The sequence below is a fragment of the Vidua macroura genome, chromosome 8, assembly GCF_024509145.1.
Source record: "Vidua macroura isolate BioBank_ID:100142 chromosome 8, ASM2450914v1, whole genome shotgun sequence".
NCBI classification, from domain to species: Eukaryota; Metazoa; Chordata; class Aves; order Passeriformes; family Viduidae; genus Vidua; species Vidua macroura.
Window position 1 is genome coordinate 103,143 of NC_071578.1, and position 19,508 is coordinate 122,650.

The window sequence follows — 19,508 nt, forward strand, 5'->3', positions numbered from 1 at the left end:
TTTCAGGGTCATCTGGGAGCTGATCATTCTTGCCGTCATGGTCCTCCAGCTCAGGGCACTGACACTCTCTTGGTCAATAATCCACGCTGAAGATAGAGGCAAAGAATGCATTACACACCTCTGCCTTGTCTCTGTGAGATGGCCATCTTCATCCCGTAATGGGCCAATGTTATTTCTACACTGCCTTTTGCCATCTATAGATTGGGAAAAAACTCTTTTTACTGTCTCTCACAGTTCTGGCCAGCTTCTACCTCAGTTGAGCTTTGGCAATGTGAATTTCTTCCCTACAGTGGCAAGCAGCATCTCTGTATTCCTCCCACGTCACCTTTGTTTCCACTGAGCATGCACCATCATTTTCATCTCATTTTCAAAAGAAGTCCCCTGTTCCGCCAAGCTGGCCTTTTGCCTCATATGCTTGACTTCTGACATTTGGGAATTGCCTGCTCCTCTGCCCTTCACAAGTGATGTTTAAAAACGTGACCAGCACTGATTGACCCCAGTACCTGCAAAAAACATTTTCCTAGGGGATCTTACTTACTAGTTCCCCATGCAGACTGAAGTCTGCTCTCCCCATATCCAGAGTTGAGGTTTTGCTGGCACTTTTCCTCCTGTCTAAAGAGGAGAAAAATCAGACCCTGATTCCCTATGGTCTCTCTGAAACTGTTAACAGTCAAAATACTTAGCACAATTACAATGTGTAGTTCAAAAAAATATTCCCTAAGCAGAGGCAATCTATGAACAAAATATGTGAAAAGAAAGATTGCTTACAGTCATCCAACTGCACACAGAACAGTGGATCTCGTCCACCAGGATCAGAAACGATGGCTGTAGAATAAGGGGTATTACTTCTGAAAATTAGTGACCTTTCCACACACACTTGACTCACAGACCTGTAAAGACAAGCACCCCCCCACCCAGTGAACTATAAAATAGACCGTACTTGCATAATTTCATATTTTACATTACATAATGCCAAAAACGCAACAGTTTTATTTTATGAAAATAAGCTTTTCATCAGTTTAGAAAAGCTGTTGTACAATCTGCATTACAGATAATCCATTACAGAAAGTTTCTCTTGTCATTGCAGTAACTTTGTGGACACTCGGTTACTGTAATTAAAAATCACTCTGACATTTTCTGGAAAAAAAAGGGATTAAAAACAAAATCAGTGCCCATATATTACATCTCCTCTCGATCCTGTAAAGACAGCTTCTACTCTCTAAAAACTGAAACCATCTTCCTCACTGACAGCATCTCATGGTCTGTACCTGTTTGACCATCTCCTCAGAGCACTCCAAAGCTCCTTTTACTTAAACCCAGACTCCCACCGCCAACTGCCTCACTACGGAGTAACCAAGCACCGCTTCATCTCGGCCACTGTGCTGTCGGCCCCGGGAAGCCTTTCCCAGTCCCCGGCCCAGCGCTAAGATGTCCCTGGGCCCGGGGGCGCGGCAACACCACCGCGAAGCACAGGCGGCCAAGCCACAGTTCCCGCCGGGAGCCCGGCCCGGACCCCATCTCCGGGCCCGCCTCGGCCCGCTCCGGCGCCAGCAGCGGCAGAAGCCCATCCCCTACCCACCTGCTGCCGCCGGAGCGCTGGGACGCGCCCGCGGGGCTGAGGACGGGCAGCGACGCCAGCTGCAGCAGCAGGGGCAGCAGGGACAGCAGGGGCACCGCGCGGAACCCGCGCATGGCCGCGCCCCAGCGCGGAGCACCCCGCGGAGCCGCTGCGCCTGCGCGGCCGAAAGGGGCGGGGCCAGGGCGGGGCAACGCGCTTCTGAAATAGCATGTTTAAAAGAGTTGATTTCAGGTAACTGTAGCTACCCTATGTTGACAGCTACTAGAAATCATCTACCATTAATGAATTCATATTATGTCATAATGATTGCGTTAAGAGCAGTTGTGTCTAACATTCAACATGAGCTACCCTATTCTGCGATCATTTATATAATTTATATATATATATATCACAGTAAGCCATTGTTATTATTATCTAATATGACTACACAAGACTAATATATTGCTGCTTCAGAAACAACACAGGTTTGCTATAGGGTTTTTTCCTTGCCTGCCTAATTTCAGATTAGTTTTATTTCTGTTCATGATATTCATAGAAGCAAGAGAGTTACTTGATTTAAATGGGTACTGTGGCTAGGGAAGGGTTATGTAGTACAGGTAAGGACTGAGTCTACTCCTGAATTCTATACAGACCCTGGTACTGGAACAGCCTGCTGGTACAGAGTTGCAGTCTAGTTCGAAGTGCAAAGGGTTTAGGTTTACAAACCCTTGAATTTATGTACGTAAACCTTTAAATTGTCTTCATGAACACAATGATTTTCCTTACAGAATCTGGTATGACTCAGTAGGTGAGGGGCAATGGTGAGGCTCTAAACACTTCATTAGGTGTGTTGATGTCAGTGCAGTCAGGCAGCTTTCTTTTTTTTCTTTTTCTTTTTCTTTTTCTTTTTCTTTTTCTTTTTCTTTTTCTTTTTCTTTTTCTCACCTGTGACTTCTTCCTGCACTGGCAGATGTGATCCCAGCATTTTGCTCTGCTTTAGGTGGTGTATGCTTTATTTCCAAAAGTTTCACGTTAGAAGCTCTCAACACGGGGACAAAAATTACTGGTGACAGCATTTCTTAGCACTACTTTCATCTGCAGGAAGGCATCAGTCGTTGCCTGTGTCAGCCCTCGAGCCCGTGCCCGCTCCGGAGCTGCCCGTTGCCGCGGCGGTTTCCTAACAGCTCCCCCGCCCGCAGCTGCAGCCGGGGCCGCCTCTCTCCCGGCTCGCCCGGCCCCTCAAGCGGGACCGAGGGGCGAGAGGGAGGGAGGGCAGGCCCGTGTGTGTTGTGGGAGCGCTGCTGGGATACGCGCCTGTGTTGTGGGAACCGCAGCGGCCGAGGGGCAGCCTGCGGATGTCTGGCGGGCGCCTCCGGCAGTCGCATCCTTCGGCTGCCCGGGCAAGCGTTCGGGACCTTCGGAAAAGCCTCGCGCTCGCGGCTTAGAGCTGCCCCGCGCCACTCAGGGCGAAGCCTCGTCCAGCCGCGGGATGGACCTGGCGGTGAGGGAGCTGCTGCTCGCCGCAGAGAACGCAGGAGGTGAGCGGGCGGGCGGCCGCTGCGACCGCGCGACCGTCTTTAAAAATAAGTGAAATTAAAATCCAAATAGGAAGACAGCTTGATCCTAATCTGTTTTCTAAATTCTCTTCTTAGTGAGCTAACTTTAGTGACTTTAAATAGTTAGAGAGTTGTTAATTCTTCATCTTAGAACTATGCTCAACTTCGAACAACGTGCGTGTAACATTATTTTCCTTAAACATTCTTAATTTATTTCTGCAGAGGAGAGACTGGACATCGTGTAACTCATTTGAATACAATCATGTCAGTACACCTGGAAACAAAAACTTCTTTATTCCTTTTTTAATTTCAGATGTTCAGGCTTTGAAGAATGCTTACAAGTTAATCAAATCAGCCAGTAAAGGACAATCTGCACTTGATTCAACAGATAACATCAGCACCGATTTATATGTTTTATGTGCTGAACAAGCGCTTCAGGTTTGTAATTTAGGTCTTTTATCTGTATTAAATATAAACATGTATATGATGCACTGTATTTACAGGTGTTACAGTTACTATTTAAAAAAATCTCAGAAGTACCTGAGGAAGTACCTGAGTATTACGCCATTCTGGTTTTGGAGAGCAATTGTTTAAACATGCTTTTTCCATTAAAATTCTGTGGTTTGTGAATTTTGCAATTGTATCCAAATTAGCAAAGTGTACCTAATATATACAAAAATGTTTGCCATTCCTGTTTTTTCTTGTTAAAGCATTAAGTAATTTGGTTATGACTGAAGAAAATGCATTTGTGAATATCTGTACCAGGCAAAAGAACCCTAATAAAAATAATCATAACCCTGGTCCATTCTAATGATGAAAGGCTGTTGCTAATTGAAATTACGTCTATAAAATGTAGCTGAGATTTTTAATTTTGAAGTATTTGTTAATATTCAATTTATGATCATAAGTGATTGGGTTTTAAGCAGACAGACTTTGTAGTAAAATTTTTTTCCACCCCCAAACTGCAATCCAGTAAAAATCTGTCTGTGGTCTGAAAATTGAGATGTAGCACTGACAAATCCTGCCTTCTTAAAAAAAAAAAAAAAAAAAACAAACAAACCAATATTCTCTTAAGAATTTTGTCTTTATGCTAGCAATTGTGTTTAAAAATGAAACAATTTTTGGATACTGTAAGCAATTCTATGACTGAATGAGAAGTTTCATTAAATAAAGAAGCTTTTTTTGTCAATTACATTTGGAATGACAAAACTATGCCTTTAATACATAGTAATAGGCTTATACCACAACTGGTATGCATCTCTATGGAATATTGCTTACATACTGGTATGGAGTTAAATGTTACCCTTGATTAGACATGCATTAAAAAAGCTAAAAATTCTTAATTATTTGTTGCAATTTTTTAAATATTGAAATGCTTTTATTTTTGGGTTTTAGCTGGGATATCTGGAAATTAGCAGTGATTGCCTACAGATGTATTTTAAAGGAAGATTTCCTGTGAACCAGTTTCTTGGCAGAGCGTATTTGTGCCAAGGCCAGTTGCATGCCCCACTCTCTACAGATAATGTGGTGAGAAATCATGATGGTTGCTCTATATTAAGCCTGGTTTTACAGGTATTTATTCCTAGGTTTTTATGTGTTACTTTCAGTCATTTAAAATACACAAAGATAATCAGGACTGTGCAAAAAATCCAAGGAAATAGATTAACAAGTAATTTGTGAGTAAACAAAACTTACCATCTGAATCAGACTAATATTTCAAATATTTTGGAGAAGACAAAAAGAAAAGAATACTTGTAAATTTTTTCAGGCAGTTGATTGTTTTAAGTCACCCTCTTAACTTTTTACTTAAATATGATACATTCAGACCAAATTAGCTATAACTGTTAAAATAATCACTGATTTTATTTGGGAAGCATTTCATAGGCTTGTGGGAAGTGGAGGACTGAAGAAGCTATCAGAAAGGTTGTACAGTTCATTTTTGTGGCAGTGTACTTCCAGCACTCATCAGTAACATGTCCATGTAGTATTTGGATGTGGCTTTTTTTAAGGAGAGGTGGTAGCAACTCAGCAGGATACTTCTGCTTCTGTGTATTGCTTTGAGGTGTTACAATTCCCTATATATGAAAAGTAGTTTTTATCTCCTGCTGCTTTTAAAATAGAATGGGATCTGTTTTCCATATTCTGTATTTTCTGTCTTCAGTACTTCACTTGTCCTTGTATTGTGATCAGTCAGCTTTGATAGTCTGTAAATGGTATCTAGCCCCCCAAAATAGCTTTAACAGATGTTTAGAATCATAGAGTATTCTGAGTTGGAGGGGACCCACACGGATCATCAAAGTCTAACTCCTGGCTCTGCACAGGACTATCCCAAAAATCCCACCCTGTGCCTGAGAGAGTTGTTCAAATGCTCCTTTGAGCTCTGTCAGCCCTGGGGCCATGACCACTGCTCTGGGGAGCCTGTTCAGTGTCCATCCATCCTCTGGGAGAAGAACCTTCTCCTGATGTCCAGCCTAAATCTTCCCTGACACAGATCCAGTGGTTCCCTTGGATCCTGTCCATGGTCACAGAGAGCAGAGGTCAGTGCTGCTCCTCCACTGCCTCTGAGAAGGAAGCTACAGAGTGCAATGAGATCTCCCCTCAGACTCCACCAGGATGAACAAACCAAGGGACCTCAGCCAGTCCTTATATGGCTTCCTCACTAGGCCTTCACCATCTTTGTAGCTCATAGTTTGTGTTATTTGTGTTCACAAATAAACCTGAGAAAAATTTTAGTAGTTTCTCTGAATAATGTGTTTGAATTAACTTTCAAGCTAGAATCTTTTCCCTGTTACATTTTCTGTATTGTCTTTCTTCTATGACCACTTGTGTAGAATAACTGGTCAATGGTCACTTTAAAACTTCATGCATGTTTGAAACGTCCTATGTCCAGTTATGTTTCTAAATTAACAAACTATTCTGATATGTTTTGTGAATCTCAATCAATATTTGCTGTTTTCTTCTTGGCTCTTGCTAACTTCTTTGAAGATAAAAATGGTCCCAGATTGTACAGTTCTGGTTTGCTTCCTTGTGTCATTTGTTGTAATGGTCTTTTAAGATACACTTCGCATCAGTTGTAAAGTTTTTTCACTGCTGAATTAATAATTTATGAAAGTGTAAGAAACATCTCATGCTGTGTGACTCAGTAATCATCATTCACTTAGAAAAGATAAATTTGTCCTTATTTTGATTTCCATCCTAAGGAATCCTTCTTAATTAAGATGCTTGTGTTCTTAAGGGCCAAGTGCAACTTCTCTACTTTAGTACATATTTCATCTCTGTTTTTCTCTTTATCTTGGCAGTTCCCATTTATTGCCCAGTACCCTTCTTATGCCACCCCAGAGCCCAGTAAGTCAGTCCCAATTCTCTTGGAGAGTTTAGTTTCTCTATTTTAGCATACTGTAGAGACCCCCTCTGGTGTCATCCCATTCCTGCTCATCCAGCTTCACCTTGGCTTTCCTATTTGCACTGCATCCTTCTACACTTTCACAAATCCTTTTGTAATATTATCTCACCCATCTTCTTTCCACCCTGCCTTCAGGAATTTGTACATACTAATGAGATCTTCCCTGAGCTGCCTTCTTCAGGCTCAACAGTCTCAGCTCTCTGTCTTTCCCCATAGAAGAGATACTTGAGTTCTTTCTCGACCTTTGCAGCCCTGTCTTGGACTCTCCACAAGCAACCATGTCTCTCTCCTACTGAGGAGCCCAGCACTGGGAACAAACAGTGTTCCTGGTGTGGCCTCACCAATGCTGAGGGGAAAGATCACGTCCCTCAGCCTGCTGGCCGCACTCCTCCTAAGGCATCCCTGGGCACTGTCAGCCCGCTTTGAAGCGAGGGAACGCTGCTGGCTGCTGTTCTTCGACTTGGTGTCCACCGGGACGCCTAGCTCCTCCTCTGAAGAGCTGGTTAATGATAAAAAGGACATGCCTGTCACAGTTTTCTGTTGACAAATTCCTGTTGGAGCCTTTTTGAAGAAAATAATTCGTCAAGATTTTTAATGGGATAAACGAACATGACTTTTTTCCCTGCTGGATTTGCTCTTGGATATTTCTGAACTTTCTTTGCTGAAAGCTTAAAAAGTATGCAGCTTTGTAGTTTTGGAACATTCCAGTCTTGATAATTAATATTCGGCAGAAATTAAGTAAATTGAAAATACAGTCTTAGAATTTAAAATCAGGAAAACATATAAATAGGCTATCAACCTATTAGTTGATAGGTTGATTAGTTGATCAACCTATTTAGTTATTTTGTTTCTATAGCAACAACTTATTCTGGTGGTATATTTTAGTTGAGATTGGTCTGAAAATAAAATTTATGAAATATGTTCAAATTGAAATAGGAGAAGAATCTACTGATTTATAAAATCTGTATTCAAATTGCACTAGCTTTTCCTTGTTCTGTTCTAGGAAGAGTTTGAAAAGTTTGTGCTGTTTTTTATGAAGGCAATAGATTTTGCAACCCATGAAAGAAGGTAAGCCCTACTGACAGGATTAACTCTAAATCCCAGGAAATGCTACTGATCTGTCTTTTCAATTGTTTGTCTTAATTTTCATTAGGTAGCATGGAGTTGTGTGGTTTGGATTTTTCCTTTAGATTTTTCCTTCCATTTTGTAACTTCTGTTACTGCTATGTGTGCTGTAACAACATAAGGATACTGCAGTCTTACACTGACAGGATGAAAAGTCCTGTTTAAAGCTGTTAGTTATCTCGTAATTTCTTACCCTTTTATAATTATGATCTATAGAATGAAAGCAACATGTTAGCTTATTTTTAAGTGGCTAATTATTGAGTAGAGTATAGTTGCAAGAGTTACCATATTCTTCTTGTGCTGTACTTGTCTTAGTTCTTAGGATTGCCTCCACTGAAAAGTAAAAGTTGCACTTTTTAACTCCTTAGAAGTGTCTTACAGTACTCAAGCTGTAATTTTATGTTTATTCAAGTTCATGAAATACTAAATTTTTTTCATTCTTGTTTTTTTTTTGAGGTATTTTTTTTTGGTATATAATGCCTCAGTTCTTTATTGGCAACTTGTGAGGCCATTTCTTAAGCCTGGATTCCGCTATTGGCTTATTCCCAGCCTTTCACAGATTGTTACAGCATTAAACCAAATTGAAGAGCAAGACAATGAATGGCGAGCAGAACTCATGATGTAAGTTGAATTGTATTTTTTCATATGGACATTCTGTAGTCCTTTTAGGACTGCTACCTGAGATAGCCTTTAATAAGTTATATTTCACCGGTAATGTTGTAGATGTATTTATTGCGAAAAGCTTCATTAATAACTTTTTAAAGAGACATAAATGTACTGAACATAAAATGGTGCTTCATTTCTATATTTACTTTAGGCTTGAAGTTTTAGTGACAGACACAGCAGTGCCCTAGATTGGATCTGAAGTTTCACAGGCATTTTGGATGTAGTGTTTGAGTCATTGATAGTAACTGGAAATAGATGGTGTATAAATATCAATGTATTACCATTCTTGCATTTCCTGAGCAAAGCTGGAGCATAAACCTTGAGATAACTGTACTGAAAAAAACAGTTTTATGTGCAAAAGGAGGAGTGTCTATGTAATTTTTCAAGGTCCCACAACCTTTTGGCAGAGATGTTTTGATCTCCTATTTAACAGACTGATTCCAGTTCCTCTTGCACTCCTACCATAGTTTTTTCCCTTTCTCTTTGTGAACTTTTCTGTTTCTGTGGTCTGTGACTGTGGTTTATTGCTATGTAGCATTTTCTTTATAAACTGAAACTGGAGGGAAGTAACAAAACATTCTGAGGGTTGTGCTAAGGACTATCTGGAATACCATGCATACAGTTTCCTGGTATCAAACTCTTGCTGGGGTATTGAGGAAAATAAATGCACATGGTGTGTTTGTGTTATAAAACTAATGGTTGTATTGGTTGTAATGGGTTTTTTTAAAGTTGTATTTATTAAAAAAAAATTTTAAATTATGATTATTGTTGTTAATTTATGCCGTGGAGTCACAGGCTCTTTTTCAGTCAAATCAGATAAAGTATAGAAAATCCAATAGATATATTCCTGTTTCCAGTGTGAATAGTTTTCTTTTGCTAAGTGGCTTTGAAATACTAGCTTTTCCAGTAGTTAAGGGAGAATCATAGAATACACCTCACAGAAATGTTTTTCTCATACACTTTTAAATAATAAATCCTTTTAATTCCAGGTATCTTGTTGAGAAAAGTTTTCACAAAAAACCTCCAAATTTTCCAGGATTCTTATTGTGATCTGCATTTAATATGTGTATATATCTGGAAGAAGCAAAAATGTAGAAACTAGAGAGTCTCTTCTGTCAAAGCTTTATAACACTAATTGCTTGTACTGCATTTAGAAGTGGTACCTTGAATATAACGAGTGTTAAAAAAATATAACTAAGGATTATTTTGGAAAGTGTTAATAAATATTTAATACAAACATTTATTTGATCTGCAGAAATTTACTTGAGTGCTACCTCGACGCTTCAAAACTGGAAGAAGCAAAAGAGTTTTCATCTACTGCAGCAGTCTTTATTAAGGAAAATGTTCCAGATAAATACTCTCAAATATTTTCTTTAATGGTAATGACGAAAAATATTTTAAATTCCCATTAAGAGAGGAGCACTCTCTGCATTTCATAAGATCATAGTTATAATTGTTATATAAGATGTTTTCTTCATTTAAATTTTGTGATCTACCACACTATTCTATAGATATGCTGAGATTTTCACTAATTGTATATTTTTGATATTATAAGCTAAAGAGCTCCCTACTGCTCCTTGTTCTTTTGACACATCATAATATAATGGCGATAACTGCGGCTAACCCTAAAAATTCTGTTTCGGATTAATTACTATTGAAAGAGAAGGTGTAGTAAGAGGAATTTAATCTGACTTATGCCACTGAGGGCGTGTTTAATATCTGTTTAGTATTTCTCATGCTGATAAATATGTCAGTGATTCACCTTGAACCCTCTAAATAATTCTGGAAATTGGAGGATATGACAATAGTTCACATTTCTTGCATGCCCTTAATTTAGGAAATATAAGGGTGAAGACAAATGTGGCAAAACCAGAAAGAGGCAAATAAAACTCAGAAGTTGTGTGCAGGCATATTTTCTTTCATTCTACTACACTGTCTGTTGTCTTTTTCTGTCTATGCCCCAGTAATGGCATTCCAAAAGTGTATGATTATATTACAAATTTCTCTAACATTTGAATTAAGAGAAACAATATGCAGCACTCCAGAGGTGTGATAATAATGAAGCAATCACCCTGAGGCAAGCTTGAAATTGCTTTTGTATTTTTGATAAGAATTATTGAGCAGACCTGTTTGACAATGTCTTTAAAGAGAAGGATGAAATAGTTCTAAAACAGTGCTTGGGCTACAGAAGTATGATCCAAGCTATTGAGTGCTTTAGTAGCAGCATACTGGGGTCCTGCAAAATTTTGTCTTCCAGTACAGGTTAAGTAATCAGTTTTGATAGTTGTGGGCAGTCAGTGTGACAGTCAAAAGAAATTATCTGCATATTATTAATGTGTAACTCTACAGCTAAATTGAAGTAACTGCAGTTTATTGAAATGTCTTAATAATATTTTTTCCCTGCCTATAATTTATAGGTACAGATAAAATTTAATTTGGCTTGTTTGTGTTATCCAGATGAGATGATTTCAGAATGAGTTCTATCACAAGGTATTAAAAATGCATTAATTAGGATTCTAACTCAGAAGGTAGTTCCACATTTATAGTTCTGATCCTGACTCTTGGAAGGTCAGTATAGCTCTACTGGGTGGTCTTTGTATTATCTATGCAGAACAACATAGATTATCATAGTAGCCACATTGCCCTTAAAGTCCATGAAAACGGTCAACATACCTGCTTTGTTTTAGCCCTGTTGAGTGTTGGTCCTTTGCTTATTTAATCAAATAATAATTAAATTGTTATTTTATAGGTGTATCACAAACTAATGGATATTTCCCAGGTAGAGAAGGAAATACAAAATTCCATCCATCTTTCGGTTATTTATAAAATGCAGGTGTTAAAGTTGTAAGTATGAAAATGTATCCTTCCACTTGTACTTTGATGCTGCATATTAGAGAGGTAGGATCAGGTTCAGGGATCCCATATGCTTGTAGAAAAAATCTACTGCAGAGTTTAATTCCTCAAGAGGAAAATCATAATGACAGTTTGGGTAGTAACAGGTCTGTCTAAACAGCCTCATCAAAAAAGTGAGCTAGCTCTTTGGGAATGTAGGGATTAGTGTATTGTACAGATATTGCCGGGAGAAAGAATTTAGGAGTCTGAAAGACATTTTAATATCAAATGGACTCCAGTTCCATCCCCAAGCTGTGTACAAGAAAGTAAAGGTGAAGTGGGGAAATCACCTAGAATACAATGGACAAATCATGAAGCATAATGTATTTTAAACTCTTTAGATTTTAAAAGTATAAGAAAAATTTAAAAATTAGACTTCATAGCAAAATTTAATGTAATTTTTTTTCAGTGTCTCAAGATTTCCCCATTTTAAAAATATTGATTCTTCTATTAGTAACAGTGGATTAATTTATACCAACATTATGGGAAAGGAGTCTTGCACACTTTTTTTTTTTTTTTTTCCCCTGGAATAAAATTAACTGTCTGAAATATTAATTCACATACTGAAGTTAGGTTTTATTGATTTTTTTTTCTTGATATTTCAATATCCAGGTAGCCCACTGATACCTTGGCATAAAAGCCATCCATTCTGAAGTTAGGGGAGTTATTTCAAATTTTTAATGCAATAACATTTCTCACGAAAAATTATCACCCAATTCCTCATATGTTGCAGGCAGTGGGACACAAATGTATTTCCAAGTGATGCCACCGCACATCTGAATTCTTTATATGCGCTTCTGAAACAATATGATGTACCTCCAGCATCGCTTCTCAATGTGAAGTGAGTTTTATTTGTCATAGCCCCCCTGGAAATTGATTATGAAGCTGAGCCTACTTCTATTGAAGTCTGTCAAAATTCCTGATGACCTTGCAGAGGTTGAACTTTTACTTAGTTTTTTGTGTTGTGTTAACCCATAGGTCATCTTAAAAAAGGACTAAATCCTATTAGGCTTTATGACAGAATCCATGATTAAATATCTTTTTCCATACAGCTGTTTGTATAACATAATTAAATCTTTCCATAATAATTTCTTACTGATAAAACAAGGTTTTTAGAAGGTCTTAAAATTGACATGTACTTTTCAGACTGTAGTTAATTTTTAACTTTTTCGGGGGCCCTTCCCAACTCTTCAGCATCAGTTCGAAAGACTATACTGACCACTATTCCAGTAGTTACATCACAGCTGTTACATATGGAAGTAATACTACATTTTTACTTGTTAAGGTAAACACTCTGACAATATTCAGGTATCGCATCACTTCTCCTGTTCCAGACAGTAGACTATGCTCATCTGGTTATTTACAGGCATCCAAACAGTTAGAACATAGTTTCCATCTCTGTGGCTGTGTTCTTAGTTCCTAGGTAGCAAACTGATGGATTAAACTGCTTTGTGTGCCAGTTCATTGAATTGTATTTCCCAAATTTTCTGCAATCTGAAGTTTCTTACTTCACCATGTCTCTGCTTCATGCATTTCATTCTGTATTTCTTGTCTTCTTCAGGGACTGTTTGTGCAGACTGCATAGGAGTATGCTAATTATTTTCCATAAACAGATTAACTTTTGTATTTTTCATGTAGCCAACTTTGAACTCTTTCTTTTTTCCTTGTTAACTGTGAGCATGACTAGTATAATTATAATAATGATAGTTATAATAGTATTTAACATTGTAATAATAATTCCTCTAATATTAATATGACTTTAAGGTTTTCAGATACATTGCACAGTTAATTTCAAAGAGTGTTTTTTTAATTCCATGGAAGAGCAATATCAAATTCTCTGAATGATTTTTTTTTGTATTTTTGAAGGATTCCTTTGATTCTGGAATTAGCTCATTTTGCTCTGAAATAAACTGCACTGAGCTTGCAGCTCATTGTATACTCGATTTGAAGAATGCTCCAATTACTGTAAGTTTTAATTATGTGGGTTTGGATTTTTTTTTTTTACACACACCCCCACACTCCCACACCCCTTTTGTGTTTACATTTTTAAAATAGTAGTAATGGTTCTACGGTATTCTGTCCATCTGTATATTGTTTATATATTCATTGATATAAATAATGATTGTGATACTTGATCTATTCCTAAACTAGAGAAGTAGACGCAAGGTCAGAAAGTAGGGTGTGGGTAGACTAGGGTGATAAGCAGTGCAGTATATTTTGGCAAATAAATGTTAACTGTAAATTTTTGCTGTTTTTAAAATGTTACCTGTGCAAGAGTTTGATTAGAAGCTAAATTCCAATTTCTATTATAGTGATCCCACTTAGAGTTACTCATAAAATTTAACTTATCCTCACAGAATTTTTTTTTTAAATTCCAGGTGTCTGATTCAGGCCCATTTTTCTGAACATTTCCTGAAAGTCTAAAATCATATACAAATCCATAGCATTCCACTGGAAGATGTATTTAAATCCTGTAGACCAAAGATTCACAAGGATTTAATCTAAGTATTTATGTAGACAGTAGTGGGAAATATCTGTTGTGTGGCAGCAATGGAGAAACTTGGTTTCTATTTGAACAATCTCCATTGGAGTTAATGTGTTTTTAAGTGACGGTCTTCTGATTGCCCAGCATCACTTGACTGATTTCTTGTTGTAGTAGACTAAGGGAAATCTATGTCAAAATTTCAGTTCCTTGGCTTTTGCCAAGTACTGGCAAATTTCTCAACCATAGCATGAATTCCATCTCAGTGTGTATTTGTCATTAAGTTTTTCATGATCTCTTCTCTTTTCCAGCCATGGGGATGTTCAATTACCAAAGGTTATGCTGAGTGATTTGATAATAGTTCATAATGAATTAGGAATGGAGAGACTGTCTAAATTTCCTTACTACACCAATTTAACCCAAATACAGCATAACTTAGGTGTTCCTACAATCCATACATATAATTTATATGATTTAATAGTCAGCTCTTTCCTAAGCTGTTAAAAGTCTAACCTCATTTTTCACTTAAAAATTTCACTGCCCGTCAAGCTGAATCCTTTCTGTCTTGACTAGCGCCTGTTTATTCCAAGCATGTACCTTTTTAATAACATTAATGAGTAAATGGAAGAGGGCAGATTTAAATCAGATATTGTGAAAATATTATTGCTTGTGATAGTGGTAAGGCCCTGGCACAGGCTTCCCAGAAATGCTGTTCCATCCCTGGAAGTGTTCAAGGTCAGGTTGGATGGAGTTAGGTGCATATTGGGATAGTGGAAGTTGTCCCTGCCCATGGCAGGGTGTTGGAACTGGATAGGGTTTAAGGCCCCTTCCAAGCCAAACCATTCTGTGATTCTATGGTTCTATTAGAACTGAAATCAAATTACAGTATAGGAGGAATCAGGTGTACACTGCTTTTCTTACTGCAAATTCTGGCAATGAACAGCTTAAAAGTTATTTTGCAGCCTCCAGTGAGGAACAAGTGACTGCAGTTCAAACAATAAATACTATTCCCTTTGTATCATTGCAGTTAACTGGCTAGTATAGTAGGATTTTCAGTAGGAAAGTACAGTACTGTGTTACTGTAATTGCATGGGTTTAACTTCTGTGGTATTTTTAATTAACAAAATTAGCATTTTGTTTATGACTACTTTGTAGGAGCAAGGGAAACTTATTGAGATAGAATGTCTGGAATGTGAATATGAAATGAAGAAAAATGGCACTGAAATTGTGACTTATACCAAAGGAGTTGTTGAGGTACGTCCTTTAACTTTGAGAAAAAAGTCAAAGTTTTAATTTGTTAAATGTGGAATATTGCATTTGACTGTGTGTTTTAATTACATTATATGGATAAGGAATTCTTTTAACCTTCATACTCTTTTAAATTGGACTTCCAAGAAGGAAACAGAGAAAAATAAACCACAGTTGTGTGTTGCTCCCTTAAGTATTCTGTCTTACTGTAAAGGTTCATAATATATTGCTTTCCAAGAGCAAAGGTGGTAGCATTGAGGCATGTTTTTGTATTTTGCCTTTATGGGACCTCTTTTCATGGCATATCTTGGGTTGGAAAGGACCACTAGGGATCATTGAGTCCATCTCAGCTGTGATTGTATATTATGGTCAATCTCATACAAATTCTTATGTCAGAGAAATGTGGATTGTTCCTGATAAATTGTCACATGAGGAAGGATTTTCTTGAATTTCTGTGGTTGGTTGGTTCAGACCATCAAAGTTAGAAGCCTAAATACCAGTATTATGAACGGTATTAGAGAGATACCTACAATGAGCAGTTTAGACAAGTTGTTAGAGTCACCTTAAGTTCCTGCAGTGGGAAATAAGAATATGTTTAATGGAAATTTGTAGTGCTATTATCTACGTCTGTTATCATTTTGGAGTTCAGAAATTCCACTCATCCTTTGAAAAAAACCCTCTTGTTAATGAATTCTTCATAATATGAAGCACTAGTAATACTAAAATGTAAAACAAGATATTTAGGTATTTCTAAACTTTAAGTCTACAGTGTATGCAGTTGGAGAGGGATTTTGTTTGATTTTTTCCTGATTTTTTTTTACTTGCATAACCTCTAAAAATAACATAATAAATGACATCTGTTACTGTAGATAGCATTGTCTTCTAGACTTAATAAGAACCAAGTTTAATTGACAGTATGGCAAATTCCATTCATAATATTTCTTTTTTTCCTCTTTTGTACTGCATCTGTAGCTGAATGTGAAAAAAAAACCCAAAATGGCTAAACCTTCTGAATTCACAAATATTCACAATTATCAATTCTTGTTTGTCATAAGAATGGGGGGTAGCTGACTGACTTCTGGCAGAGATACGTGGTAGCAGCCTGGAGCACCTAAAAAGAAATACTCCTTAATTACTGATGCCTGTTAAAAAAAAAAAAAAAAAAATTATTAAAGGAATTATTAAGAAAAAGGTCTCCAAAGTCTGCTGACTGAGGGACTGCTTTCTATTGAAAACAGTCCTAAGATTAAAATTTGGAGGAACATGTAAGAAATTCCATTTATTAATACAGTAGTGCTAATTAATTCTTCATGTATGTAGGCTCAGCTGAAATTGATCAAAAATCTTGAAGTAACATTAAAACGTGCAGTTCAGTTGGGAGATCCTGGTGTGATTCATGTTGTTTGTGCAACCCAGTGGAATCTGTGCTTACCACTACTACAACACAATTTGCATCAACATGTGCGAAAGCCATTGATCTCAGTTGCTGATGTCCTTGAAGAGATTGACAGGTAATTTTCAATGCTGTATAGTTTTTTGAAAGGTCTCAAAGCATCAAACTCATTTAAAAGCTCAAGTTCTGTGATATTAAGTGCCTTTGAGAATTTTCCACTAGCTTGTAATAAAAGCATATCTGCATGTTGCATACATTTCCCTGTTAATCATTTAAATATAGGTTCCTTTCAGGCACAATCATACGCTGTTTAATGACCTGTAACAAATATTGAAATGTTTTAGGAATTGAAAAATACTCTAATTAATCAAAATTATGTGAGAAAATTCCAAAGCTGCAGTATATATGTTGGACTGTGGTCTAGATTCTTGTGTTAAAATTGGTTTTGTTGGTTGCAAAAATAAAATTCAAAAAATTGCTTCGGAAAAAAAAAAACTACATGAAATAATTTGTGTCTATTAATTCACCTGTCTTAATTTTTGGTTTGATTGCAGCATTAATTGTGGCTACTTTGGTCCACAGGAAAAGGGTGGTACTTGCTCAGTCAGGCTGGCTCTGATGTGGACATACATTTGTTCTATGGCATGATATTTGATAGGCTTGAAAATCTTTCTTCTCTCTCTTTTTCATAACATTGTTTTAATTTATCTGATTTTTTGTTTTTCTTCCTGAAAATAATCAGTAGTAGTATGTAGAGCTCTGAGCTGTCATGAGCAGCTTCCTGGGGCAGGTGATGGATAGGGAGCTGAGTGTACCTGGGACTGGAGAACATGCAGTTTTTGGTGAAGATATATATGTTGGCTTCATAGAGTGAAGTCAACAACACCTGGGTAGAGACCGTACTTAGAGTGAATGTGTATGCCTGAGGTGAGCCACATCTTTAAAAGAGCTGAGCAAATATGACCAGGGCTAGAGTTTCAGGAGTATTAGTATTAAGTATTACACATTAAGTATTACACTTAAATGTTAGGAACAGAGAGTGAACTTTTGTCAAAAGTCCTTATTTCAGCACATTATAGTTTCTCTGGCAGTTAACTACTTTTGAAAACCTCTTCACCTGATTTGTACACCTAAGCAGTACTGAAAAAGAGTTCTACAGATATGTAGAGACCAGTTAGTCCACAAGATGTGTTGCTATCTCCTGCAGGGCCAGTGAAAGTAATACCCAGTTAAATTTTATAATTAATTTCAGTTAAAAAGGTATGATAGTGAAAATTAAAGCAACAAGTCAGTTAAAAAGAGAATATGCATTTTAATACTAGAGTCACTTTTAATTATTGAGATTCACCTTCAGGTGAGTTTTAGGTCTAAGAATTTTAGTGTGCCTTATTTTAACCGTTTATACTTAAATTTGTAATCCTTAGCATGTTGATTTTGTTGCGTTGCCAAGTTCATATGGAAATAGCTCGTATTGAAGAAGATGGGGATAGACTCGAGGCTGCTCTGGAACATTTGCAAAAAGCTATGCACCTGAACAACAGTGGGCAGTATCAAGAACATCTAAGACTGAGTTTTAACCGCCTTCGTTTGAGTGCTATGCTGTACAAGTCACCTGAGCATCTAGAGGAACAGGCGGTAATGCTGATTGAACAGGTAAGCATAGAGAGCAAGATCTTTAGCTTATTAAATTCCACCAGAGGAGAGACAGCTGTTTAGTTGAACTGCATATTAGTAGAGCCATCATCAGTTTGTTTTTTCAGCAAACTGTCTTTGCTTTGTAGCCTTGAAGTGGTTGTGCTGCTTCACAGTTTGAAGATCATAATAGAGGACTTTTTTCCCAGTTCTTTCAAAGCTTATTTCTTGGGGGAAGGCAGAGAGTTGTCAATTAGCAGAAATATCAGCAAAAAAAGAATAGCAGTTGTCAATAATTAGGAGTTCATTGCATGAAACAGTTTTATTTAATGAGAAGCACAGTGTCCAAATTGCTAAACATCCTAGCTGGCTATGAGATAAATCAATATCATGTGGCACTTACAAATGCCACTAAATAATATACTCTACAGTCACAATATGGGCACTGTCAGGAATTACTGCATCTAATTCTGTTGTGCTGCCTTAGCATCTGAACAAAAATCATACTGGCAACTGATTGTTTTCTGGGTTTAAATTCTTTTCCATGCAAGCTTACTCAGTTTAAGTGTTGCTTTAAAAAATCCACACCTCCTCTGATTTTAGTTAGTTCTTAGCAGACCAGGATTTTATTATATTTTATAGCAATTCCTAGTTACTACACACTGGATATGTTACTGTTGGTTGTAAATAAATTCTGTTCTTTGTTTGAGAAGGTATAACATAATGTCAGGTTTTATACTGAGGAATATACTGTAAAGATTCATGAGAAGCAGAAACAGCTCTTTGTATTAAATTACCTGTGGTATAATCATGTGAATATCAACAGAAGTTACTTTCAATGACAATATTGCTGTAGAATGACGTGTAAGATAGCTAAAGATGCACAATTCCTATGGGTATTTTTTTGGTAGTAGCAAGTTATATGATGTATATTCTGTCATGTTTAGTAAATAAGGTCTAGTTGGAATATAAAATGAACCTTATAACAATGAGTTCTTTTCTTTATGTAGGCTAAAAGGGGAAATCAAAAGGATAATGTGAGGAAAAAGAGATCCCTTCTGGTAAATGCAGGACTTGCATTAGCTCCTGACACATTTCAAACAGTCCTTGACAGTGAAAATGAAGCTAAAGGTAAAGTATGTGCGTGTGACTTTGAGTTACTAACTTTGCTTTGCACACTCTTAAAGGCTGGACATAGCATGCAATGGCAACATATAGGGAATATTGCAATACAAATGAAGTAATAGTTCTGCTGAGTTCTGTGGCAGACTTCCTATCATTTTCATTGGGGATAAAAAAGTTGTATGGTGATCCTGGAAAAGGTGTTGATTTCCCCTCCATATTCCTTTGAATCCTACTGTTGTGCTGTAGTGTGCTGTAAGGAGTTCTTTTTTCACCATGTACAATTCCTGAATATTTTTAACCAAGGTCATTTTTAAGTGATGTTTTCAGAAATTTCACTCAGTAATACCCAGTGTTAATTACGCTGGATATTCTTTCTATATTGTAATTGTCTTTCTCTTCTAAGATCTTGCCTTTGAGAACTCTAGTTT

At 37.2% G+C, this 19,508-nt stretch overlaps 2 protein-coding genes across 9 annotated transcripts in view; one reads left to right on the forward strand and one right to left on the reverse strand.

The window, feature by feature from the left end:
* ALDH18A1 (aldehyde dehydrogenase 18 family member A1) overlaps nucleotides 1-2,702 on the reverse strand; it is a 48,295-nt gene extending 45,593 nt beyond the window's left edge. For 2 of the 8 annotated variants that reach the window (XM_053984232.1, XM_053984231.1), the window contains exons 1-2: nucleotides 2,504-2,702; nucleotides 769-890 (exon numbers count right to left, since the gene is read on the reverse strand). In XM_053984232.1, coding sequence (XP_053840207.1) covers nucleotides 769-890; nucleotides 2,504-2,634 — 253 coding nt within the window. In that variant the 5' untranslated portion in view covers nucleotides 2,635-2,702. Of the gene's footprint in view, nucleotides 1-768; nucleotides 891-1,579; nucleotides 1,727-2,503 lie in introns of those variants that run through there. The other 6 variants (XM_053984234.1, XM_053984239.1, XM_053984233.1 and 3 more) reach the window with 6 other exon arrangements.
* Nucleotides 2,703-2,748: 46 nt separating this feature from the next.
* CFAP46 (cilia and flagella associated protein 46) overlaps nucleotides 2,749-19,508 on the forward strand; it is a 69,662-nt gene continuing 52,902 nt past the window's right edge. Inside the window, 14 exon segments of the mRNA XM_053984230.1 lie at nucleotides 2,749-3,096; nucleotides 3,428-3,552; nucleotides 4,510-4,641; nucleotides 7,521-7,585; nucleotides 8,099-8,263; nucleotides 9,564-9,687; nucleotides 11,058-11,152; nucleotides 11,934-12,041; nucleotides 13,067-13,104; nucleotides 13,107-13,165; nucleotides 14,838-14,936; nucleotides 16,251-16,441; nucleotides 17,748-17,976; nucleotides 18,966-19,086. Of these exon segments, the coding sequence (XP_053840205.1) occupies nucleotides 3,048-3,096; nucleotides 3,428-3,552; nucleotides 4,510-4,641; nucleotides 7,521-7,585; nucleotides 8,099-8,263; nucleotides 9,564-9,687; nucleotides 11,058-11,152; nucleotides 11,934-12,041; nucleotides 13,067-13,104; nucleotides 13,107-13,165; nucleotides 14,838-14,936; nucleotides 16,251-16,441; nucleotides 17,748-17,976; nucleotides 18,966-19,086 (1,600 nt within the window). The 5' untranslated portion in view covers nucleotides 2,749-3,047.